This window comes from Ctenocephalides felis, unplaced genomic scaffold, assembly GCF_003426905.1.
Source record: "Ctenocephalides felis isolate EL2017-DRISC unplaced genomic scaffold, ASM342690v1 CF-g0.4_SCAFFOLD_03572, whole genome shotgun sequence".
Lineage (NCBI taxonomy): Eukaryota > Metazoa > Arthropoda > Insecta > Siphonaptera > Pulicidae > Ctenocephalides > Ctenocephalides felis.
In genome coordinates this window covers 29,802,105-29,830,077 of record NW_020539726.1, presented here as the reverse complement: position 1 = coordinate 29,830,077, position 27,973 = coordinate 29,802,105, and the positions used below count along the sequence as shown (strand labels likewise).

The window sequence follows — 27,973 nt, the reverse complement described above, 5'->3', positions numbered from 1 at the left end:
AATCCATTTTGTGCTAAAATAAATTTTATTTTTACTTGATTGATTTTTATCAAATGTACTACAATTTATTCGATTAATTTTATGGATTTATTAACCACGACCTAGTATAATAATTCACTGATAAATTACTGAAGATACAAAGTAAATCAGTTCTATGAGGAAATTATGAGCACATATTAGCATTGGCCTTACACAAACATTGTCATGTCGAACAAGGGGCTTAGATTACACATCATCAATTATTCATGAACGTAACGAATTTAATGTCTGCCCTTGTACTTCGGATAGAAACAGGCTTCGGAAATTTATTATTAAATTTCATAAAAGCTCTCTTGGATGTTGCGAAGTGGTTAGCTCAGTTTAAGAAGATGGAGTCGTGTGCGAAATATATAATTTGTGATAATATTTTGTTCGGTCTAATTTTGACCAATAATTTATCCCAAATTCTGAGTAAGTGAAAAAAAAAAATTATATGATCATCAGAGCTGGTACTGATTTTTAATATGAATCGAATGTTTTTTAAATTATTCAAATCCATTTATCAGTGCTCTAAAAATATTTTATTTTAAGTACCATAACTAAGTACCATAACTTTCATTAATCGTATTTTATAGGCAAAACATAAATGATTATAAATTGGACCATAGTGTTTATATATGTTTACATGAGAATTAAATTAAACGAAACTTAATTATACCTTTGGAGGGGTATGCTGATTAGTTTTTAATAAAGGCAGGTCGAGCCGTTTCGTATACGGGGCAAGAAATGCCCAAAAACGGCAACTCAGTTTTTAGGAGAACGGAGCGTCCGATTTTAATGATTAAAAAACATTTATCGGTATCAACATGTCTAACAAGATGAAAAACTGATTAATTTTTGAGAAGGCGGATTCTAGCGGTTTTGAAGATTTCGTAAAAGAAGTAAAAAAAAATCTATTTGGCGGTCAAAATTTCTTTATTAGACATATGCTCATCAATTTTTAAATGCCAAAGGAGAAGTTTATGTTTTCATCAAAAAATCCGATTCGGCTAATTTTGTTTTCTCGACGGTTCAAGCTATTCTGAATCGAAATGAGAGCAAATTTGGAAAAAGTTGTGTGTGGTGTGTGCGTGTGTGTGAACAGATTTTTTGTTTGAAAGATATTAGTTGGGAATGATACTGATTAATTTTAGGTGAAAATCTACCGAGCCGTTTTCTTGTAATTAACTGTTGAAAAAAGTGTTAAATTTTCGTCGACATTTAAGCTCATCCTACCGAACCGATTTTAAAATACCAAAAACTGTTCGAAAGATATTAGTTGGGAATGATACTGATTAATTTTAGGTGAAAATCTACCGAGCCGTTTTCTTGTAATTAACTGTTGAAAAAGTGTTAAATTTTCGTCGACATTTAAGCTCATCCTACCGAACCGATTTTAAAATATCAAAAACTGTTCGAAAGATATTAGTTGGGAATGATACTGATTAATTTTAGGTGAAAATCTACCGAGCCGTTTTCTTGTAATTAATGTTGAAAAAAGTGTTAAATTTTCGTCGACATTTAAGCTCATCCTACCGAACCGATTTTAAAATATCGAAACTGTTCGAAAGATATTAGTTTGGAATGATACTGATTAATTTTAGGTGAAAATCTACCGAGCCGTTTTCTTGTAATTAACTGTTGAAAAAAAGTTTAAATTTTCGTCGACATTTAAGCTCATCCTACCGAACCGATTTTAAAATATCATAAACTGTTCGAAAGATATTAGTTGGGAATGATACTGATTAATTTTAGGTGAAAATCTACCGAGCCGTTTTCTTGTAATTAACTGTTGAAAAAAAGTGTTAAATTTTCGTCGACATTTAAGCTCATCCTACCGAACCGATTTTAAAATATCAAAAACTGTTCGAAAGATATTAGTGGGAATGATACTGATTTATTTTAGGTGAAAATCTACCGAGCCGTTTTCTTGTAATTAACTGTTGAAAAAAGTGTTAAATTTTCGTCGACATTTAAGCTCATCCTACCGAACCGATTTTAAAATATCGAAAACTGTTCGAAAGATATTAGTTGGGAATGATACTGATTAATTTTAGGTGAAATCTACCGAGCCGTTTTCTTGTAATTAACTGTTGAAAAAAAAAATTTAAGCCGATTTTCATGGAAATTTTTTTTGCGATACATCATGGTCTTACTGTAATATTATGGCCTAACGACAAGTATTTAATTTAAAAATTTGTCAAATTTGCTAAAATTATTATCGATTTTTAAAAAGTAGGATTAATGAAGTATATTATTTACACATTTTTCTTTGGTTAAGTCGATTATTTACACATTTCGGGAAGTTCATGTAACTTGCCTCAAGGCTAAATACCAAACCAACTATTTTTGTTTTCTCGACGGTTCAAGCTATTCTGAATCGAATGAGAGCAAATTTGGAAAAAGTTTGTGTGTGTGTGTGCGTGTGTGTGAACAGATTTTTTGCCGCAAATCGACGTTTTTCTCAAAAACGGCTGGATCGATTTCAAAAATTTAAAAGCCATTCGATGTATCTCTCGATGAGGACTAGCGTTTCTGAGTCTTGTGCGACGATCGGCCCGCACCGTTTCTTTGTAAGTCGCAGAAAAGTGAAAAAAACTTCGTCCACGTTTTAGCCCGCAATTCTGAATCGATTTTAAAAATTCAAAAACCGGTCGATAGATATTGATTTTGGGAATCATGCTGATTAGTTTTTAATAAAGCTCGGCCCGGCCGTTTTCTTATAATGAAGTTTTTTTTTAAAAAATCGATTTTTATGATTTTTTTTAGGTAGATATCATAGTTTTGTAGATCATACTAAAATATACGGCTACGCCCTACGACAAGTCGTTCAATTTTGAAAATTCGTCAAAATTTGCAAAAATTAGTATCGTTTTTTTGGCATTTGTCAAAATAAAACCTTTGATCGACGTTGTCTCAAAAACGCCTGAACCGATTTCAAAAATTTAAAAGCCATTTAATGTATCTCAATGAGGACTATAATTTGTCAGACATTTTGTGAGACGATCGGCCGAGCCGTTTCTTTGTAATTTGAAAAAAAGTGTTAAACCTTTCGTTCACATTTAAGCTCAAACTACCGAATCGATTTTAAAAAATCAAAACCTGTTCAAAGGATTAGATTAGTTCGGAATGATTCTGATAAGTTTTAGGTGAAAATCTATCGAGCCATTTTCTTGTAATTAACTTGAAAAAAAAATTGAGTAAATTTTTATGGAACTTTTTTGGCGATATATATCATGGACTTATGGAACTTACTGAAATATTACGGCCTTATGACAAGTAGTTTAATTTTAAAAAATCATCAAAGTTTGAAAAAATGAGTATTTTTTTCACGTTTGTTAAAATTAAAATTAGACAATTCACTTGATATAACAATAGAGTACTCGGTCTTAATAAGTATACTAAACCATTAGAGTCCTACGGAAACTGGTTCAATTATAAATAATATTGATTTGAGAAAATTTGCTTTTTGAAAATACTCCGAGTTAACGTATTTGTTCGTTTTCAATGATGTGTAATAAATCCACTCGAAATACTTTTAATCACTCATAAATTAATTTATTTTTTATTGTAAGTAGATTATTTGCACATATTGAGAAGTTCATGTAACTTGTCTCAAGGCAAAATACCAATACCAACTAGTTTAATTTTGTAATAGGGACACATAGATCCAACTTAACTATTTTAATCATAGTGTGAAAATCATATAAACTACATTACAATTGATTACAAATCATAGTTGGCAATTGTTGAGAGAACAAACCATCCAAATTAAATGGTTCAAAAAACATTTCAGTCGTGAGGACTTGAAGAATTTATTGAGTTTTTCTGAGAGCAGATCCAGCAGTTACAGGAAAAAAATGAAAAATAAGACGTTTGGTGGTCAAAAATGATCACTACAAAGCATTATTATAGATTTATATAAGAATGACTGATACACAGTTGGACTGGTACACAGGTAAACAGGTAGATAAATTAAAAGTATGAACAGTAGGCAAAAAATAAAGATGAAAGGTAAACAGATAGAGCGTGTGTTCTAATTTTAATATTTACTGCATCAAATAGACTGTGCTATACAAAGAACAAAAATACTCTCAATGATTCCAAAATTTGCTCTCTGTTTCCCAAAGCTTAACATGAGGAAAACGAATGTGGAAAGCTATCTGTAATATTCCAGCAATGTGCAATGTGCAATATGCAGTTGTATCGAAGTATTAGTTAGACAGCTTTACAAATAGTAGCCAACATGAGCTTTTGTACTGCGCTGCTGCTATGCTTTTATCGTATCATACACTGGCGAGCTTTCGAGCTTTCAAGCTCCGCTACGATCGTTATCAACGATAATTTTTTTTGTCGATTTTGTACAGAAAAATTATTGGAACTATTGAAAATAAAAAACAAATATTATAATAAAAAAGTATATGATAAATTGAAAATAAATTATATTAATTATAATATTAAATAATTAATATAATAGTTTGTTTGTTTTTTCTTAATTATATTAGTTAAGTTTCCGTAAGGTAAGTTATAGTAATGAGCCAATAATCAAAATAAAAAAAAATTGCATATGTTTACGTTTCAGGGGTTTCTGAACATTTTAACATTCCTCAAAAAAATTGATGTGTGTGTGTATGTATGTGCGGATACAATATTTTGTCGACGTTTTCGAGAGTACCGCTTAACCGATTCGAATGATTGAACAAGCAATCGATTCTTATTGATAAAAAAAAATGCTGATTAGTTTTTGCGAAAAGTCGGTCCAGCCGTTTCCGAGATACGAAGCAAAGAGTACAGAGAATGGAAATTTATTTTTGCGAGAATAGGGCATCCTATTGAAGCATTCAATTCGTAATGATGGGAAGAAGTGATAATTAGTTTTTGACAAAGGCAGGTCCAACCGTTTTGAAGATACGGAGCTGAACGTGTAAAAAAAACGAACTTTGGGAACAATGCATCAAATTTGAATGATTCAAAAAAATTTTTGCATGTTTGACAAAACGATTACTTTTGGGAAAATCAAAAAGTTTTTTTTTGTTAATTTAAAAAAAAAAATATTTTTGGATATCAAAATAATTTGGATCATAATTTTAATTCTAGCTGATATTCTTGAAATTAATAATTTTAACTTTGCATTTCAGTTTATATATTTTTTCAAATTATGAGACAAAGTTTTTCACTCTAACTCCCCAGATGATTAGTTTCCTTATCAATACGAACCAAGTGTTTTTTATTAATTATTCAAATCGGTTGAAACGTGTTCCCGAAATCATCGGTGAAATTTGTATCAGTACACACATATATCCATTTTTTATAAAAATTCATTTTCGTTTATTTTGAGATTACTATACTTACTCTCAGGGAAGTTAATAACATTCATATATAATTAATATCAAAAGGAGTTAAAACTACGTAATTATAATTATAAAAGTCATACACGCAATTAAAGGCGATATCATACAATTAAAATTTAATTTATTATATATCTAACACAAATAGATATATTTAATTTAACGATGCCAGACCCCCAAGCTTCATAGCTCCATGGATGATGAATAACCGTTCCACTTCGCTAAAATTCTACTTTATTATCTCTCCATGGGGGGGTTTCAAACAATTTATAAACCTCGGTTTCCTTCTCAGAATGTGTTTTATGCACTTTCATTGTTTCTTATTCGGGTGCCTGTTCATAAATTCACCTTAAACAATAAAGACAACGAATGGCGCCCCCAGAGAGTCAGCCCGGTGCATTCCTTTCATTCAGATGTAACAAAGGATGAACGAACAAATCGCAAAGGCATTGTCATCGCCCAAAAACGATATTGTATGAGTGGCTTTGACACAAAAAGTAATATTACTGATGACTGGAATTAGCTAGGTGTAAGTGGTATTGTGTTTAGACATGAAACGTCCCCGAAAATAATATTTTGTGACTAGTGATGCATTGCATTATGCCTTAGGCAAATATTGCTAATCGCGATTATTCTAGGGATAACTAGTTGGTATTGGTATTTTGCCTTGAGGCAATTTACATAAACTTCCCGATATGTGTAAATAATCGACTTAATCAATGAAAAATAAATTAATTTATGAGTGATTAAAAGTATTCCGAGTGGATTTATTAGTATTTTCTAAAAGCAAATTTTCAAAAATTAACAATATTTATAATTATATAAGTAAGTATAATAAGACCAAGTACTCTATCGTTATACCACGTAAATAGTCTAACGTTAAGTTTTTTTTTATTAACTCTTTTATTTACAACTGTCCTAGTAAGGACATTCAGTAAATTTAATAGCTTTACAATAGTCCGCCGAAAAGGTACATTGTATACTACTTTGACATGTTGGAAAATACAACACAGTAGTTGTTTTTCCGATATAAATTTTAACAAACGTCAGAAAAAAAACTATTTATTTTCTCAAACTTTGATGAATTTTTAAGATTAATCTACTTGCCGTAATGCCGTAATATTTCAGTAAGTTCTATAAGACCATGATGATATACATCTCCAAAAAAAATCCATAAAAATCGGCATGATTTTTTCTTCAACAGTTAATTACAAGAAAACGGCACGGTAGATTTTCACCTAAAACTAATCAGTATCATTCCCAACTAATATCTTTCGATCAGTTTTTGATTTTTTTAAATCAATTTGGTAGTATGAGCTTAAATGTGGGAGAAAGGATCAATTTACTAAAAACGGCTCGGCAGATCGTCTCACAAAACTGACAAACGATAGTCCTCATTGAGATATATCAAATGGCCTTCAAATTTCTGATATCGGTTGAGGCGTTTATGAGAAAACGTCGATCAACTGTCTAATTTTGACAAAAGCAAAAAAAAAGATTATAATTTTTGCAAACTTTGACAAATTTCTAAAATTAAACGATTTGTCGTAGGACCATATTTTTAGTATAATCTATAAAACTATGGTTTCTACCATCAATTTTTTTAACACGTCATTACAAGAAAACGGACCGGCCGATCTTTACCACAAACTAGTCAGCACGATTCCCAACCAATATCTTTCGAACGGTTTTTAAATTCTCAAAATTGATTCAGATTTAGTGGCTAAAACGTGGACAAAAAAACCATATTCCCCGAGTTGCTGTAATGGTTCTCATCAAAATATGTGTGTGAATTTAAAATATTCAACCACGAAATGGGTTCAAGTTCATGTTGTCAAGATATTAATTTTGAACGACTAGAATAATGACAAAATAGATATATAAAAGACAATGTGTGAACTATCATATCATATTGAAAAGTAGTATACAATTTCATTCTATTCATCCACTTATGGTACTTTATTAACTTCCGTAGGGTAGTGTTTGTGTAATCGTCTAGATATCGAAAATGATTTGTTTGCATTTTTTACGTTTCAAAGGTTTCTGAACATTTTGGCATAATAAAAAATTGATGTGTGTATGTGTGGATACAATTTTTATACAATTTTTTAAGTGTATCACTCAACCAATTTGATTGATTCAAAAAGCCCTCGATTTCTTCTTATGAGGATTAGAGCTGGTTAATTTTTGGCAAATGTAGGTTCAACCGTTTCGGAGATATGCAGCAGAGAGTGCAGAAAATAACAACTAAGTTTGTGAGAGAACGGAGCATTCGATTTAAATTATTCAAAAAACATTAATCTTGTGTTGACGTAATGTTTGAATTTTCGCAAAGGCAGGTCCAGTAATTTTAAAAATCCAAAAAGAAAGTTTTTATCGGCAAGCTGGATTAACTGACATGATTCGATATTAAGAACTTTCAAGAAACTTCAAAATTTTCAAAATGATCAAAGAATTTAAAAAACTCAAGTTTTTAAATAATTTCTGATTTTACAAAATGGGAAATTTGTTTGAAATTTTTCAATATTAAAATTTTCTAATGCTTTCAAAATCTTCAAAAATATTCAAAAAACTCAAAAAATCCTAATTTTTCTTTCTGAGCTCTTAAAATTTTTTAATTGCGATACAGATAGTTCCAGCAATTTTCCCCAAGATTGTTGAATGACGATTTGAAATTCCAACTGTTCGGAATTTTTGTCAACTTTTTTTTATCTTAGAACGCGGTCTATGCAATTTTCTGGATGTTTTTTTTTTAAAAAAGCTCGGTCAATAGCAGAACTAATCAACTTTAGTCTTTACCAAATTTTATTTTATGATTCTAAAATTATAGGAATCACTGCAAAATCGAAAAGATAAACTTCGATGTAATTAGTTTTTAGTTAACATCATTTTATGTAATTAAATGTTAATTTTTTTAGCATATTTAATGAAACTAATGAATAGAGTTCATAAAGCAACAAAAATATAAAAGGCCAACAAAAAGTGGTTGAATTACAAAAATTCATTAAAGTTTATAATAATTAGCTGCGTTTTTAGCACATGTAAGCGTGTTTATGTGCACTATATTAAAAATGATTATTTACAATTATATAAAAATATAGGTATAAAATATACATATTTTAAGCCTGTTCTAATGATATCTTCAAGAAAATACGTAGATTATTTTTTCAGCAAAAGCAAAACTTTCGAAATTCAATCAATAATTAAAAAATTTATTTCATTTCTACCTACTATTATCTATATTTCTATATAATTAATCACATAACCAATGTTGCATTGGTACAAAATGGCAAAAAATATTCCGTGTAATTTAAAATCCCCGATAAATTATGCAAAATAACCACTACTCTCCCAACTGCATTCACCACTATTTCTATATACAATATCCTCATCCTATGGAGGCTTGTTATTATAATGGTCGTTGTTTTGTCTCCCAGGAATAATTTTCATCTTCCCAGTGGCTGAATTCCGAATCCTGTACGACGGCGGTATGACGGTATTCTGTTGCAAAGAAAATGATTAAGTCCCAAAGCTCCGGGCATACAATTTGCTTCATGAAGAAATGCGACGCGGTTTGCAATTTGCGTAGATCTTTGCAGAAAATGCATTTGCATAATGCGCCAGTACGAGCATTTAGTACTAGTAAAATATATGGGCGGGGTGGATGGAAATTATTATTTTTAGTTTGTTTGGGAAAATTTTTATAAAAGATGCGGTGTGTAATTTGATCAGAATTTGTATTTATAATTTGAATTTTACCAACTAGTTGCTAAAATTTCCCGACAGATGTAATTGACTTAATTAACCGAAATTGAGATTTAGATATTCAGATTAAATTTTCAAGTGTTTATTTCGAAAATAAGGTAGAGCCGTAATATTTTCGTGGGTTCTTCAGGACCATGATATTTATCACCATAAAAGGTTTCATTCAAAAATATATTTTTCAACAGTTTCAACTGCCTAGCCGATCTTTGTCTAAATCTAATTTGCAAGATTCAAATAATATGCTTTGAATAGTTTTTATTTTTTTCAAATCTTATCAGAGCTGTTGGCTAAAACGTGGACGAATTAATTACAAGGAAACGGCTAGGACAATTGTCGCACAAACCTGAGAAACGATAGTCTTCATTGAGATACAAACATTAAATTTTTGAAAAACGTTCAGACGTTCTTGAGAAAAGTCAATAAAAGATCTAATTTAACAAACGCCAAAAAAACGTCACTAAATTTTACAAACTTTGACGAATTTTTAAATTCTTCCCAGGGCCGTAATATTTTAGTATGTTCTAAAAATCCATGATATCATAACAAGTTGGTATTTGTATTTTGCCTCGAGACAAGCCACATGAACTTCCCTATATATGAAATTAATCGAATTAATCAATAAGAAATAAATTAATTTATGAGTTATTAAAAATATTTCGAGTAAATTTATTACTCATAATTGAAAACGAAAGAACACGTTGACACGGAGTATTTTCTAAAAGCAAATTTTCACAAATCAATAATTTGTATAATTAAACCAGTTTCCGTACGACTTTGATGATTTAGTATGTTCATGAAGACCAAGTACTCTATCGTTATACCAAATAAATCGTCTAATTTTAATGTTTTAACAAACGTCAAAAAAATACTCTCTCTCAAACTTTGATGATTTTTTTTTAATTAAACTACTTGTCGTAAGGCCGTAATATTGCAATAAGTTGTATAAGACCATGATATATATCATCAAAAAAAGTTTCATAAAAATCGGCTCAATTTTTATTCAACAGTAAATTACAAGAAAACGGCTCGGTAGATTTTCACCTAAAACTAATCAGTATCATTCACAACTAATATCTTTCGAACAGTTTTTGATTTTTTAAAATCGATCCGGTAGTATGAGCTTAAATGCGGACGAAAAGTTTAACACTTTTTTCACACACTATTCTTTAAATGTTTTCAAACAAGTATCATAACAATTCGCGTAATGCTCGTTTAAAGTATTATTAATACTAATATACTTCAAATTACGCGTTTAGATAATAATTGTTCCAAAAAAAACTCCATTAAAAGGTGATAACAAGTATTTTAATTACCTTACTTAAATTTCTGTCCATTATTTAATGACATATATCACACTTATTTTTAATATAATTTCTAATTTATTTTTTCTCCAAAAAAGACAATTACCTACAGCTGGCGCGCTAGAATAATAAAATACGACGCAAGTAATTTGAATTAATGTTCTTTATTCTATTTGCACCTTCGTTTTCGGAGTATTAAAATTTAAATTTAAACGACGGATTTAATTATGAGGAAAATATGAGACGTGGTACAGGTCGGTGCTGACGTTGAGAAAATGCACTTTTCAATGAAATTATTTTACTTGAATTTATAAATGTTGCTATGCAAAGATTTTTAAATAATGTGACATCATAATTAATTGAGTTTGTCTTGAATTTATTTAAAAATAAATAAGAAAACACTTTGTGACTTTATTCATAGAAAGTTGCATTTAAAATAAACACAAGTTAAAATATTTATAATTAAGATTTACAAATAACTATGAGTATTCTGCATACCAAGTTTTGATATGATTCAACCTGTTAATAGAATTTCTAGTCCACTGGCGGCTGTATAGCAATTACGGTCGATTATTATTAGAATTTAATCAAATGTGCATACGAATTCATCATTCGAGATACAGACGGAGCAGAGTTCTAATAGAAATTTGGCAGTTTCTATCTATATATCTGAATGCAGAAACAATGCCGAATCGCGAATCGACGTCCACCGAAACATTTTAGGTCAGGACCTATAAATGTAATTAATTTGATCAAAGTCCGACACGCATGTTCATTACTAATGCGACTACCGACTCCGTACGATAGTTTTGGCGGACAAATGTACAAGATCGCTCCGAAATATCAAAACTAAATAGTTTTAACTAACAGCATGAATTTTATATAACTTTGAATGAAATTTATATGCGAAGAAACAAAGATTATGATTGCAAAGTTTGGCTTAAGATATATAGAATGTATGTATTCAGTTTGATGGCCAAATCTACAAGATCGCTCCACCGTATCGAGTTTGAACGCACCGGAGAGTTTTAAATGAAGTTTAATAAAAGCTAATTTTTTAACTAGTTGGTATTAGTATTTTGCCATTAGGCAAGTTACATGAACTTTTCGTAATGCTTAAATAATCGACTTAATCAATAAAAAAATAGTTTATGAGTGATTAAAAGTACTCGGAGTAGATTATCACACATATTTGAAAACGAACGAACACGTTAACTTGGAGTATTTTCTAAAAGCAAATTTTCAAAAATCAATAATTTTTATAATTGAACCAGTTTACCGTAGAACTTTATGGTTTAGTATGTGTATTAAGATCAAGTACTCTATTATTACACCAAGTAAATCGTCTAATTTTAATTCTAATAAACGCCAAAAAAACTATTCTTTTTCTCAAACTTTGATGAATTTATAAAATTAAACTACTTGTCGTAAGGCCGTAGTATTTCAGTAAGTTATATAAGACCATGTGATATATCGTCAAAAAAAGTTCAATAAAAATCGGCTTAATTCTTTTTTCAACAGTTAATTACAAGAAAACGGCTTGGTAGATTTTCACCTAAAACTAATCAGTATCATTCCCTATTAATATCTTTCAAACAGTTTTTGATTTTTTTAAATCGATTCGGTAGTATGAGCTTAAATGTGGGCAAAAAGTTTAATATTTTTTTACAAAGAAACGGCTTGGTAGATCGTCCCACAAAACTGGCAAACGATAGTCCTTATTCAGATATGTCAAATGGCTTTTAAATTTCTGATATCGGTCTAGGCGTTTTTGAGCAAACGTCGATGTAAGGTCTAATTTTGACAAATGCCAAAAAAGGATACAAATTTTTGCAAACTTTGAAGAATTTTCAAAATTAAACGAGTCATCTTAGGGCCGTAATATTTTAGTATGATCTATAAGACTATGGTATGGAATTTTCAAAATTGATTCAGAATTGCGGGCTAAAAAGTGGTCAATTTTTTTTCACTTTTTTGCGATTTACAAAGAAACACCTTGGCTGATCGTGGCGGAAAATTGATAATAATGAGTCCAATTGATTGAATTGATAATAATGATACATCGTATTGCTATTAAATTTTTGAAATCGGTCCAGCCAAGTTTGAGAAAACGACGATTTACCGCAAAAAATCTGTTCACATACACACACACAGAATGCATTAAAGGATTTCTTTGGCTATATAAAAGAACACATACACAAATATTTTTTCCAAATTGGTCTCATTCGATGCAGAATGGCATGAAACGTCAGGAAAACATAAACTTAGCGAATCGGATTTTTTGATGAAAACATAAACACCACCTTCGAGAAGTTAATAATACGTGTAATTCATAAAATGTACACTTCATAAACCTATATTTAACTAAATTCAGTTTCTCATAATATATTTTCTTATCAATATCATATACTCTGTTTAATGCTGATTTGGTAGACCGCAGAATACATCGGAAAATCTCTTTATATTTTTAAAAACATACTTCACTAAGGAATTCCTTACCCGGCAACCCTTATATATAGACGTCCCTTAAATGTTTGTGTTATTTTCGTCCTGTAAGGGCAAACCGCCTTTCTTACGCATCGCAGAATGTTATCTCGATAATTGGAATTCTAGACCCAAATGGGTTATGGATTTTAAGAACTTTGCTGCGGGTTGGTATCGATATATATTGATAGATATATTAGGTTATATATTAAGACCTGTCCTTTATAGGTCAGATGAAGGACTTTTAAATATTTAATAATAAATTAATATAATAGTAATGCAAAGTGCTATCACACTAAACCAATATTAATATATTTTACATCATACATCTCTACTGTTCGCAGCGACCTACGTTTTTATAGTTTTTTCGATATTTTCCTGTTATTTTATAAAGTCTAAAATTCTTAATAGTATGGTTTCATTAGATCAAAATTTTTCATTATAAAAATTATCATCATTGATATATGAGGGAAACAAATATGACTATGTGGAATTTTGTGACATACAAGTAAATTTTTTTGGCAAATATACCTGTATATGAAGACAATGAATGAATGAAAATGTACATTCCATATTTAGGTCCGTATCAATGAATGAATATTTTATCAAAGCATATAATTTTGTATGTCTTATCTTTGCCCCTAAAAGCAGTAGATCAATCATTTTCATGTTATATACTTTGACATATTCATAATGAATAATCCACAAAAGGACATTATGAATCCCTAATACGATATTTACAGGCTTTTTTATCTCACATTTCTCTTTACAGAAAAATTGTTGTAGTATTGTAAAAATCTTTGATATATACGAAATACATTAAAATTTCTGATATTCGAACTCGTAGTAGAAAAAATGTTATTAAAAATTTATAAATGCAATTAAAAAAAAGCTTTATAGATTTCTAGTAGTTCAGAAGAGAAATTGATTTCAACATTTTACAAAGTAATCAGTATTTATGATTCATAGATTTTCTATGATAAATGTGTAAATTATTTTTAACTTTGTAACTCTGTTTATGGCGATTTTAATGATATTTTGTATGATATAGTTCATACACAAGTTCACATTTCACATTCCAAAATATAGGCATACGTGAAGTGGTTTAATTAAAAAAATAATGACATTATTGCCACACCAATAAATTCTAAAATTTTAAGAATATAAATGTTCATTCAGTAAATTATCCACATAAGTCAGGATAGCATTCTGCAACTTCGATTTTTTAATTTATTGCTAAATAATGAAATATCGATTTCAAAGTGGTTTACTCGTAGTTCCAAATATTCCAATCGGAGTGTATAAAACTATTGGAAATCGTAGTAAATTTTATCTAGTTTTACCTTATCTAACTGAAAAAGGGTGCTTTCATATAAAAATTGTGAGTAATTTCACAAAAACCATAGAAATGTCCCATGTTTATGAGTTATTTGACAAAAACCAAAAAAAAAAAAAAAAAATATTGCTCTTCAGTATTTTTTGTTTTAGATATTTAAAGTTATGAAAATAACTTTTATCTTGAATTCACTTTCATATTTATAATTACAATATTTTGAAGCATTTAATAATAAAATATAATAATATTATATGAACTGAAAAATACACAAAACCCATGACTTATATGAATCACTGTTTAATCAAACAGTTTCGTTTTGTTCCATTATAATAAAGAGTTTTGAAATGATAATTTTATGTTAATAAATTTTATTTTTCTGTTAATAATATTTTATAACATTTTATATATTTCACTAATAATAGTATTATGGAAATCAAAAAAACATAACTAATCACTAATATAAATTACTGTTTGTTTGTTTAATGTTTTTTTCTATTAAAATAATTTTATTTCCATAGAATATTATTACTGACCTTTGTTTTAAAGTTACAAAATACCATTACTAGTACTGAGTTTTTATTTTATAAATAATTCTTCCAATATTAATGAACACATAGCAAACCTAATGCAATGTAATTTTCATATATCTTAAAACATATTATTAAAAAAAATTCTGTAGTGGGGTACCATAAAAATCTTTTATGTAAAAAGCGAATACGCTTTTTTTAAGGCACATACAGTCGTACTTAAACGCTTATATACGGTATTCAAATACATGTAATGTTCCTTTTTAGCGAACATAAATTACATTGAGACCGCGTCGTGTGAAAACTCTCATTTTTTTGCTAAAAGACCATTTGGATTGCAAAGCCACATACATAAATTCTCAACCTCACAGCTAAAGATTTCGGGATTCGAGCCATTTCTGTTTTGTGTTAAAAAAAATGTACTTCTCGTAGAAATATCATTTTGTTATACAGACTGAGATTAGGTACTATAAAGTTTGCTTTTGTAATTATATTGGATTAATTAGAGATCTCTAATTTCATTCACATTTAATTTTGATTTAATGCATGACTCTTTTAGTTTCGTGTGCGCCAATTACTGAATATATTTCATACCATTCATTACAAAATTATTGTATAATTGCTTGCTGATTATATATCATTAGAAATCAACATGCGTGCTCTAAAAGATCAATTGCTGTTCATGTTGAACTAATTATAGAATGCACGTGCATAATATATTAAGTATTCTGATAGGAAAATTATTAATTTATTTCACGTAAACTTGTGTACAATTGTCATCTAATGCAGTAGATTCTTGGATCATTGGAATACTATAATAGCTTTATGGAAAAATTCAAAATAAATTAGATCAAAACCTTCTAATTAACTTCCCGCAGGATAAGTTATAGTAATCATGAAAAATCGGAAATGAACATTTTTCCACATCTTAACGTTTCAAGGATTTCTGAACATTTTGACATGCCTTGGGAAAATTGATGTGTGTGATGAATATGCAAGTGTGTGTGCGGGAACATCGATCAATCGATTAGAGTTCAAAAAACATTCGATTCGTATTGATAAGGAGACTGATCAGTTTTTGGAAAAGGGAGGGCCAGTCAAAGTGAATTGAAATTAATGAAGAATTGATAAAATTTTTAGTTTTGGAGACTAATAAGAAAGTTAAAAACTAGTGGGGCGCATGGCTTCGTGCCTTAAGGCAAATTGCAGGAACTTCCCGTATCAAAAAATATTTTTTTTAAAAAAGATTAACATTTTTGAAAGAAAAATTACTCTAAAAAAATTAGATTTTTGTGAAACTATAAATTTTTGACAGAATTTACTTTTTTTTTAAAAAAAAGACTTTTTGAAAAAAAAAATATTTTTAAATTTTTTGGTAATTCTGAACTTTTTTTCAAAGCAATCGTTCTGCTTTAACTGCATAGATACGAATTATTCAAATCGCTTCATCCGTGTTCCCGAAATCGTCGACGATAATTTGTAACCGCACACACACATACACACATACATCCATTTTTTCTAAGGTATGCCAAAATGTTCAGAAGGTTTTGAAACGTAAAGATATATAAAAAATTATTATCGATTTTTTGCGATTACTATAACTTGTTTTACGGGAAGTTAAAAATTGATATTTGGCACATCAACTTATCAGACAATTTATAAGTATTTTAATAATAAGTACTAATTTTGTTTTTATGAGTTCCGTACCAATTTTAACGATATTATTGCAACGCGGCAATTTGAACTTTGAAAAGAAAAACGAAATTCAAAAGAAAAAAATATGAAACAATATATATATTTTTTTAAAAAGTGATTTTTCAAAAACTCCAAAATGCCTATTTTTATCAAAACTTTTTTAAAGTGGTAATTTTTGGTACAGAAATTAACATTAATGCACGATGCCATGCACTAGTAGTTGTTTTTGTTTTTTATAGCAATGGTGAAAATATTATTGGCTTTTAATTTTTAATTTTAGAACTAGTGATTATTTTTATAATTTATGTATTTAGCAATAAATTAATGGTGTATCAATTTCTGCTTATTTGTAGTATCTTTTTTTTCACAAAACGCGAAATTATTTGCAAGTTTATTCAATCATATACTAACGTTTATATATAATATAAATAACGCAGTTGTTCAAATATTTACCATAGACAAAAAATTATATTCATCTTTTGTGTTTAGTAATTCATTTACAAGTGGGCTAATATTGTTCTACATTCTTTATTGATAAATGTGACAAAGAATTATTTCTAATTCAACACTGCAATTTAAATATTTTACAAAATTAAAAAAAAACTTAATTCGAATGGCTTATTTAGTTAATAATTTATGGTTAAGAAGATTATTAGAATAATAAAAAGTAATCATCAATATAGGAGACAAAAACATTTGCAAACATTAAAAAATCAATTTGTCAAAGGATCTGAAAATGGAAAAATAACAAGACGACTTTAAGGACATGCCATCTGAACTCAGCTCATGTATAAAGAATTCACTTTTAATAAATGACACCTGTTTTTTTTTCGTGTAATATTCCTTATTACAAATCTGAAAAGTCTGCTATTAGGTAACACTTTACCAGCTTGTAACTATATTAGAGGCTAAACTTATCAAGTACCTTTTTAAAAAAATATCTAAAGGCGAGGAATAAATCCTATACATCACAACTTTCATACATAATAATAATTTTTAGCTCGTTATATGTTCTTACATATATCTATCTTTCGATACGGTGGAGCGATCTTGTACATTAGCCCATCAAACTGAGAATACTCACATTCAGTATATTTTTTGCAAATTTTGTAATTAAATTTTTTTCACGCATATATTTTATTAAAAATAGTATAAAACATTCACTGAAAGTTTCATCTATTTAATTTTGATATTTCTGAGCGATCTTGTACATTTGTCCGTCAAAACTATCGTACGGAGTCGGTAGTCGCATTAGTAATGAACATGCGTGTCGGACGTTGATCAAATTAATTACATTTATAGGTCCTGACCTAAAATGTTTCGGTGGACGTCGATTCGCGATTCGGCATTGTTTCTGCATTCAGATATATAGATAGAAACGGCCAAATTTCTATTAGAACTCTGCTCCGTCTGTATCTCGAATGATGAATCCGTATGCACATTTGATTAAATTCTAATAATAATCGATCGTAATTGCGATACAGCCGCCAGACGTCAGAAATTCCACGAACTGATGTTAACGAGGTTAATTTATTGGCGGTTTAAATGACTGACATTGATAATAAATATTCAATTGATATGTAAATTTTGATATTTTAATTGATATTAAAAGAGATAAATATATTATTATATATATATATATATATATATATATATATATATGTATATATACATACAATTACGTTTTTATACACACCTGGTTCTAGAGATGTCATAAATGCGTAATGTATCAATAGAAGAACCGCCAAGGCGGTTATCCATTGAGAAACCGCTCTCCTTAACATGATTTGTTGTGGACAATTCTCCTTTCTGTTGATTTTGCTTCTTGGAGACTCCGATGTTCGAATAGCAAAAAGATTCATCGAATCTCGAGAACGAAAACCAAAACAGCCTCTACATGGTCAATCATTACTAGTGTTTGAAACACTTTTTCACTATCTGTAAAAAAAGAAATCGTTTTAATTGATTCTCTAAAGCAAAATTTTTCTATAAACGCACGATAAATAGTTACTGAAAAATTATAAGTCAAATGAGTAGAATATGTAAATAATGTAAACAGATTATTGTAATTATAATTAGCTTGAGAAAAAAATCAAAATTAATATTTCAAGATAGTCATCTTCATGAATAACACACGTGTATCAGTTTATTATAATAGAATTAGATAGATGCAAATAAGCAAGTTTTTTTAGCTATTTACAGTTCAGATATTGCTATGTGCTATAAATAAATTAGATGATATTTTAGGAGCAAATTATCTCCAACTTTGATTAAGTTTCTAAGAAGCGTATCAAAAATATCGATGTCTAATAAAATCGTCATTGAATTACAAAGTATTGATTTTTAACTAAAGCCGCCCAATTAGCGAAACCAAATTATATAAAAATAATAATAAAAGCGTTGAAAGCACAAATGTGAGATTGAATAAAGGAATAGTTATGAAAAAGCTCTCTAACTTTACTAAAAAAAATTCTTAACATTTACTACTAATATCAATATATAATCATTATAATATTTTTTATATGTTACAAATTCACTATCAAAACTAGTGAATACTATCAAAACTAGTGAATGCAGAAAAACAAATTGTGGAACTGGTTTAATTGGATTTTTTTGGAATTAGAAAAAAATAAGATTACTAAATTATCTCTATATCTATGCAATAAATAATACGAATCAAATACTATGAATCAAAATTGAGTAGAATTGGTCAAGTCAAGCGGATTGTCGTGACAATAATTAGAAAAATATTCCCAAAATTTATATTTTCAGACACTTAAGTAAGTGCAATATTATTAGTCTGTGGGTTCATTTTTGTAAATAAATAACTTATTGGGTTTTAATTCATGAATTATTGTTTTTTATATTCCTAAATTTACGGAATTAATAAATTAAGTACTAATATAAATGAATGAAACTTGCTCGTACACATTGAATATTTTTGACACACGTTCTGTCATGTTAATATTATAATTTAATATGTCTCAATTATAACTAATTTTCTAAAAATTCTTCAATATAATGAAATAAAGTGTAAAATGCGTCCAATATTAATACTTAATATTTGCGTACACAATTACAGAAAAAATAAAATTTTAACAGTTTACAATAAAATTAATAAAACCATGATTTAAAACTTTCTTTGTTAATATTAATAATAATACAAATATTTTCATAAGTTTACCAATAAGTTAATAATATTCAGACCAACATGAAATTATAATTTTCCCAAAAATAGTTTTTTTTATTTAATATTTAGTATATTATTTGTCAATATTTATATAATGATCTAAAAAATAACGATAATAAAAAAAATATTCCTGGAGCAATCTGAAGTCATGTTCTTTAAAATGTAAGATTATATTATTTAATGCATTTATTACAGTTATTTATTATATAAATTTCACCAAAAACTATTTTACAATGTAGATATTTATCTAAATTTTTTTTATATTGTGAGACAAGTCAAATATATGAATTTCGAATGTTCCTAATTTAATAATAATTATTTCTTTTACAAAAATTATAAAACAAAATCCCAGTTAGATCTAACATAAAATTACATACCGTATTAAAGTAATTCCATCACCATAAAAATGAAGAAGAACTCAACGACTTTTGGTATTTCAACAGAATAATGCGAGTTTAGTAATTATAATTGAACTCACGACTTCGTATTTTCTTATTTTCGGTAAAAGATATTACGACGAGAATTAAACTTTTAACATTTCGAAAGTACGAATGTAATAACGCGAATGAAAGTTATCTCCTGAAACACACTAATTGTGCGAGAGAATGCCTTTTGTTTGCTCCGAGTTGAAATAAAAATTAAACTTTGGTAATAATATAAATTTAAGGTAGTTCTTATATTTTTTTTTAACTTCCGAACACATAGTACAAATATTAGATATATTTGCTATTCAGCAAAACAATTACAGAGTATATTATTTTCTCTATACTATAGGTCGGTGAAAATTGCCTTTGAAAAGTATATTTCCAGCTGTTTGACTAATGTATAAAAATGAGTCAACAAAAATTATCAAAAAGTCTAATATGACAGATGACCTGATGAATATTATAATGAAATATTAATCTACACATTGATCATCCCTTTTATTACTATAAAAATAGGCTATGATATATTATTCTCAATTTTCCGGTCAAATATTTACATGTATTCTAGAAGTGATGACAGGGGTAAGATTAATGTGCTAATTTATTGACTTAATTTTAATCTTATATGACAACGACGGAACTAGTAAATTAACAGAATATCCAAAATATTAAAATTTTATGAGAATATAAAAAAAGAGTACGCGTAAAATTCACACGCGATTGAAGTAAAACTTTTTAGCTATTGTACGAGATTGCATTTAAGTTAAAAATAAATCATATTACAATTTTGAATAATGTTCATCAGTAATATGGTAACACTGGTGATGGACATATTTTTTAATGTTAACCATTATACATATTTATTTAAGAATAAATTATAAATTTATAATAGCATTGAAAATATTTATATTATTTGAAAACAATAATGGAATTAAAGTCATACGATATGATCGGTTTGTCATTGGAATTAGCATCTAGGACTTGAAACTTTATTAGAGAAATAAAGTAATTGCTGATAAACTCCATAATATTCGATCACACAGTAGAGAGCTGTAATATAACAATCTTGAATAATTTCATTAACATTAGCAATGAATAAACTGCATAGATGTTTGTTTTAAAGTATATCTGTATATAAATGATACACAGCTACACAAACTATTGTTGTGCTCGATTTCTTGTTTAGAGTAATAAATCTGAATATCAATTTATTCTTCATAATTTATAAGAATATGCAACTTTGTAATACTTGATAGCCATCATAAACGAAAAACACGTAGACTTCCACTAAACTTCTAAAAGTGTCTGAGATATAATTCTGAAAAAGATATATCTTCGGCATATTAGAATAAAACTGTACTGCTTTAATGTTTAATAATATCTATAAAAATGCAGATAATTATTATGTTAAAATGGCTAAATAAATATTGTTTTCACAATTTCACTTGTCATGTAATTGTGTTTGAAAAACTTCATGTAATTAAAATTAACATACAATCATTGATTTCTTGTTTTTTTTTAGTTTTTCGCTGGCGATGCTGTTTCATTCTTTGAACAGTTGTAGTATAATTATTTATGGGGAACGGGATAAAATATTCTTCCGATCCAGACATTTTTTTATTAACTCAAGATTTGTACTAATATTTAACCTTAAAATGTAATGACATGAAACACTGAAAAATGAACAATATGCTTCACGCTTTCGGTGACGTACGCACGTATAAAGTTACGCATACAAAGAAGCCTCGCACAAATACGCCGACCAATCACAATCGACTCGTATAGAAATGATATCATCGAGTGCGAATGACGAATCTTTATATTGGCATTCGACTTGGCCGTAACGCACTTTCGTTGCATTTGTACGGATTTACACTATAGTCGCGCATAAAGAAGTTTTACTTCAAAATAACTTAATTTTGTATATCATGTATATTACTTTTATTACATATGATAACTTTTCTACTCAAAAAGAGAACTCTCGGCTTAAATTTTTATTTAATCAATCTTGCTGTCAGATTTAAACGTAACCCGGGATTATGGAATGAAAAATACATTTGGGATTATCTAAAACCACATTATTTGTGTTCATATGTTTGCACTGATTTACGAACGAATGAATAGGTTAAATATATCATCAATCTCTTTTTGAACCCTGCTCTGTTTTTTATCGTAAAAGGGGTTGCCTAAATATGTTTGGGTTATGCATATATTTATCGGAGTAAACAAAGAATCATATTCAAGGGTTGATGTGGTTTATTTAAAATTAGATATGAAAATTATTAATTTCAATCTTATTTTTATCTATAATTTTTTTTCACTCCAGTTTTTATATATATTTCTATATTTTTCCTAAATAAGTAATACAGTTCTTTGTATCTTCCTCCACCACGTTGTTACAAAAAAAAGCTCCGTTAAGAAAAAAGCAAGATAAAAATCTTCAATTAAACTTGTCTAATATACAAAAGTGTGTTCTCGCTACGAAACAGAAATTATTTTTTATAAATGCCTCTTCTCATTAGCGAAAATGAAAAGTCGGCCGTGGAAAAGTATATTTAATTTTTTAACAAGTCGGAAAAAACTTGGTCCGGCCGACCGACTGACTGGCTTTCATGTTATGGCAAAAGTTTATGTAATTGGAAATTATAAAAACTGAAATGATAACTTGCTGTATGTTCATTGAAGTAGATATTGATAATCAAAATTCTGAGATACATACATAAAGCACATGAATTCTAATTGAAAATTATTTATAATGTATACTTTAGACATCGAAATTCATATTAAATTGAATGAATTTAGTTGAATTGTATAAAATATGTAAATTGATTAAGGAACTTAAAGATTTCTTTTTGGATGAGTCATGAGGATTCTGGTTTTCCTTTTTTGAAATATTTGTCCTTTTGGGATTTTTGTTCGAAAATATTTGAAATTAACCGTCGAACATTTTAAATGTCGATGTATCTTCTTATTTTTCATATAGCATAAGAAAATGTAGTTAAGAGACTTTTAAATATTCTAGAAATAATGTTCTATTTATCTATTTGTGAATACTTTGTATAATATTTTGCTGTGTAAACTAATAAAGCATTTTATTTTTTTTATAATATCTAAGAGTATAGTAATTCTTTTAAATTGTGTAGTAATATTTGTAAAAATTTTATCTATTCTTTAATGGCATTAAATAAATTTTGTGACTAATAACTGCGCTAATGAAGAACATTAAATCAAAAGTTACTTTAAATTCCTTAAAGTAAGTTATAATAATCGCAAAAAGTTCAAAAATGGAATAAGTACAAATTTTGTTTCCATTTCTATGGATTCCTTAACAATGTTAATCTGTTAGACTTCGATGCAGCGCTTATGCGCTTCAATATTTTATCTCGAAAACAGTTACGCAGCGCGTTTGCTTTAAAAAGAAGTTCAAAATTTTCAAAAATTTCAATATATAAAATAAAATAAAATTGTTCTAAAATCTCATTTCATCCCAGTTTTCAAAAAAAATTACACCTCTATCAAAACAAATAATTTTCAGTACGGAAAGTTCCAGCAATTTGCCTTAAGGCACAACTACTGTACTACTGTACTACTGGTTTTGTATTTTTTGGTTTGTTGTATTTATTAAAAATATTTTATACTTGAAGTATCCTGAATACTCATTGTTTACTATATTTTTTGCAAATATATATATAGTTTGAAACAAAAATTCTCGGAAGCTAAAAAGGTTTTAAGAAAAATCACAATTATATTACATTTTTTATTCGTATGGGTAAAGTATTGCAGATACGTAAAGTATCCTTATCATGTTAACTATTTAAAAAACCCTTTCTACTACTAATTCTAAAAGACATACTTTAAATATGACATGATCGGTTTGTCGTTGTAATTATTATTTAGGACTTGAACATTCATTCAAGAAATGAAGTAATTGCTGATTAAAATTAACATACATTCATTGACTGCTTGTATTTGTTTTTTTACTTTTACGCAGGCGATACAATCTCATTCTTAAGCAGATGTAATATCTGTTTTGCCTATAGAAATATTTTCCATTTTAATAACTTCAAGAATTTTTATAGAAACTACGAATAATAAACAAGTTATGTAATGAACTTACGTTTCTTACACGGCACAAATGTTTCATTTGTTTTGTTATTTTCATCATAATTATTTAGGGGGCAGTTAAAAGTTTCACTTCAATAATATTTAGTAATAAATTATTATTTTTACAAACTTATGATTTTATAATTGTTTATAAGTAATAATATGTTATTCAAACTACCTGACATATGAACGTAATAAATCTTTAGATGTATGAACAATGCACTATAGAACATATTTTTGTCGAGATTTAGGCGACTATTTCGAAGTGTCGGAGTTGTCGGAGTTGTTAAGCGGGTATAAGTCCTTTTTGAAGTGGAGTTAAATCTTCACCGATCCAGCTTCGAATATGATAAGCCCATCTTAGGTGAAAAACGCGTCATATTATCTGATATTCACCAGTTTGTATATACCTCTGAAGTTGTTCTTTGAATATCTCTGTTTGATTCAATAATATTTCATAATAAAAATCCAAGGCGTGTTGCTTTTACTGGAAACTAGAAAATCACGCTGCTAGAATTGCTTCTCCTAGTACTATTATCCTCGTCGTTCTATATAGTAGTAGTAAAGAGCTTTTTTGTGTGCTGCCCATTTAACCTTAACCGCATTGCGTGTTTCCGCACATATAAACTACTACACTACCACTACCTCCTTAATAACTAACGAACAAAAGTTCTCAAAACAACTCTAATATATACCTTCTCATAGTTGTGGCTAGAAATATCATCAATTCCTAACTGATAATATTGATTTTTGCATACGAAAATACTAGGCATTTTAGCCATTTGTCTATGAAAAATTAATTGTGCTGAACCTATATCTTCGTCATGAAATCATTGTGAAATATTTATTTCTCTAATGAGTAAGCTTGCGACTTAATTATATACTCGTATTCATTTGTGTATATATAATTATATGTATATATATATATATATATATATATATATTTAATTTGAGTTTAATAATCGGGCGTAACATCAATAAAAATAGTATGAGTTTTTTTTTTAAATTTATTTATTTAAAATCCATACGTTTCGGCTAGCATCTTAGCCATCATTCAGTGGTAATCAAGTTAAAATTTTGTATCCTAATATAGCATATGAAACCATTATTAATCCATGGTATGAGTATGTGCACATTGATAAGATATATATTTTTTAACACAAACATCACAAATGGTAAAAATTTGTGTTAAAAAATATATATCTTATCAATGTGCACATACTCATACCATGGATTAATAATGGTTTCATATGCTATATTAGGATACAAAATTTTAACTTGATTACCACTGAATGATGGCTAAGATGCTAGCCGAAACGTATGGATTTTAAATAAATAAATTTAAAAAAAAAACTCATACTATTTTTATTGATGTTACGCCCGATTATTAAACTCAAATTAAACATATATATCAACATCAAATTCAAGACTATTCAAAAATATATGTATATATATATATATATTAAGTGTTTGTGTTAGTATCAAAGCTTTGCCTAATGCATTTACAGAACTGTTAGCAGTTCTAATAATGCGATTCTCTAATGCAATTCTTATGTTCGTTTGTGCATTACTATATTCAAATCACCAAACACAACTAGTTGGTATTGGTATTTAGCCTTGAGGCAAGTTACATGAACTTCCCGATATGTGTAAATAATCGACTTAATTATTAAAAAATAAATTAATGTATAAGTGATTAAATGTATTCCGTGTGGATTTGTTACACATAATTGAAAACAAACGAACACGTTTACTTGGAGTATTTTCTAAAAGCAAATTTTCAAAAATAAATAATTTTTATATTTGAACCAGTTTCCATAGGACTTTAATGGTATAGTATGTTCATTAAGACCAAGTACTCTATCGTTATAGCAAACAAAATCGTCTAATTTTAATTTTAACAAACGTCAAAAAACTACTCATTTTCTCAAACTTTGATGAATTTTTAAAATTAAACTACTTGTCGTAAGGCCGTAATATTTCAGTAAGTTCTATAAAACCATAATATATATCGCTAAAAAAGGTTCCATAAAAATCGGCTTAATTTTTTTTCAACAGTTAATTACAAGAAAACGGCTCGGTAGATTTTTACCTAAAACTAATCAGTATCATTCCCAACTAATATCTTTCGAACAGTTTTTGATTTTTTTAAAATCGATTCTGTAGTATAGACTTAAATGTGCTTAAACACTTTTTTTCCAAATTACAAAAAAATGTTTCGGCCGATCGTTGCACAAAACTCAGAAACGATAATCCTGGCTGGCTTTTAAATTTTTGAAACCGGTCCAGGCGTTTTTGAGAAAACGTCGATTTACTTTTTCCAAATTTATACACTCCTTCGGGAAGTTACAAAAAGATTTAATACTAGTTCAACGACTTTAATAATGTTACTAAATTAGATTTTTTCTGCGTGCATTTAAAATACGAAAAATAAGATCAGTTGTTCTTTTAAATTTAAAATAGAAATTCTTCTCAATCAGAAAATACTTAAAAATTAGCACAAGTTACCCATCAGTATTATATTTTAAATGAATAAACATATATTACATATTTTTCAAAGACCAGCATTTTTATTTGATTGTAATATAAATAAACAAAACTGGTCATGCATAATTTTTTTTAATTTTTAAAAACAAAGTTTTTATGTCTTTCATTTTAATTCCGGTTGATAAAGTTCTGTTTATTTACTTTTTATAAAATAAAAATAATGTGAGTTGCATTATTTATGATAATCTATTTGCTTTAAATCACAATGCCATACAAAACTAGTTTGATTTTATATTAAGGATTTTTATTAGTCAAATTTAAGTTATCACTTCAGAGTTGCAACCGAGAACCGAATTTTCACCAGAAACAATTTGTAAACAAATAATATAGTTGAAGTATCTTCAAAATTTAATTGAAAATTGGAACTATTTATTTTTGAATATATATAAATATACTACATTTATTGAATTAGTAATTGGTCTTTCTAAAATATGTCCAATGTTCGATTTTAAGATGATTAATTGTCTTTATAAATCTATATGCTTAGGGCAACTCAATGGCCGTACTATTTCTCTTTAATATATGTTCAATTAAAAGAAAGCCTAAGAATAACCATACTTTCATCATATATATTAGTAAATATAATATTAATTCCGAAAATATGTAATGTTATTAAATTGTAACATAATGTTAAGTTTATATTTATTTAATATGCGTTATCATTTTTGTTGTGTTAATTTTGAGCACTTAATATGAATTTATTACAAATGTCTTTACATGTGTTTTAACAAATTGTTTTAGGTACTATATTATTGAATTTTAAATACATTTAGTTACTATAATAGTTCTATCTCTTTATCCATTTCAAATATAATATTTTTATATTCAAGAAAATTTTTCAACTCTTTTGTTCGAGGCATATTGTAACCTCTGGTCCCAATAAATCATATATCTACCAAGTACCATCATGAATATTAAATTGAAGATCGGTTATAATTAATTCATTAGTAATTCCATTAAACCGTAAGTCGGCCACAAATGTGAATCGATAATATTCGGAACAGATTTTGGTTGGCGAAATGACCGAATTGCTTTAATTATCAACTCATGTAGAAATACAAACATTAATTCATATATATATATATATATATATATATATATATATATATATATATATATATATATATTGAATGGTAGAGTCTTGGATTTGTGTATATTTTGTAGAGTTTCGAACAAGAATCCAAAAATAATACAAAATAAAAAACAAGAAAAGTTTTTAAAAAAACAATTTCT

The 27,973-nt window shown here is 28.0% G+C and overlaps 1 protein-coding gene across 1 annotated transcript in view; it reads right to left on the bottom strand.

The window, feature by feature from the left end:
* Positions 1-27,973, bottom strand: part of LOC113388624 — a 122,996-nt gene that overhangs the window by 16,966 nt on the left and 78,057 nt on the right. The window contains exon 3 of the mRNA XM_026625988.1: positions 18,171-18,412. Coding sequence (XP_026481773.1) covers positions 18,171-18,336 — 166 coding nt within the window. The 5' untranslated portion in view covers positions 18,337-18,412. The remainder of the gene's footprint in view (positions 1-18,170; positions 18,413-27,973) is intronic.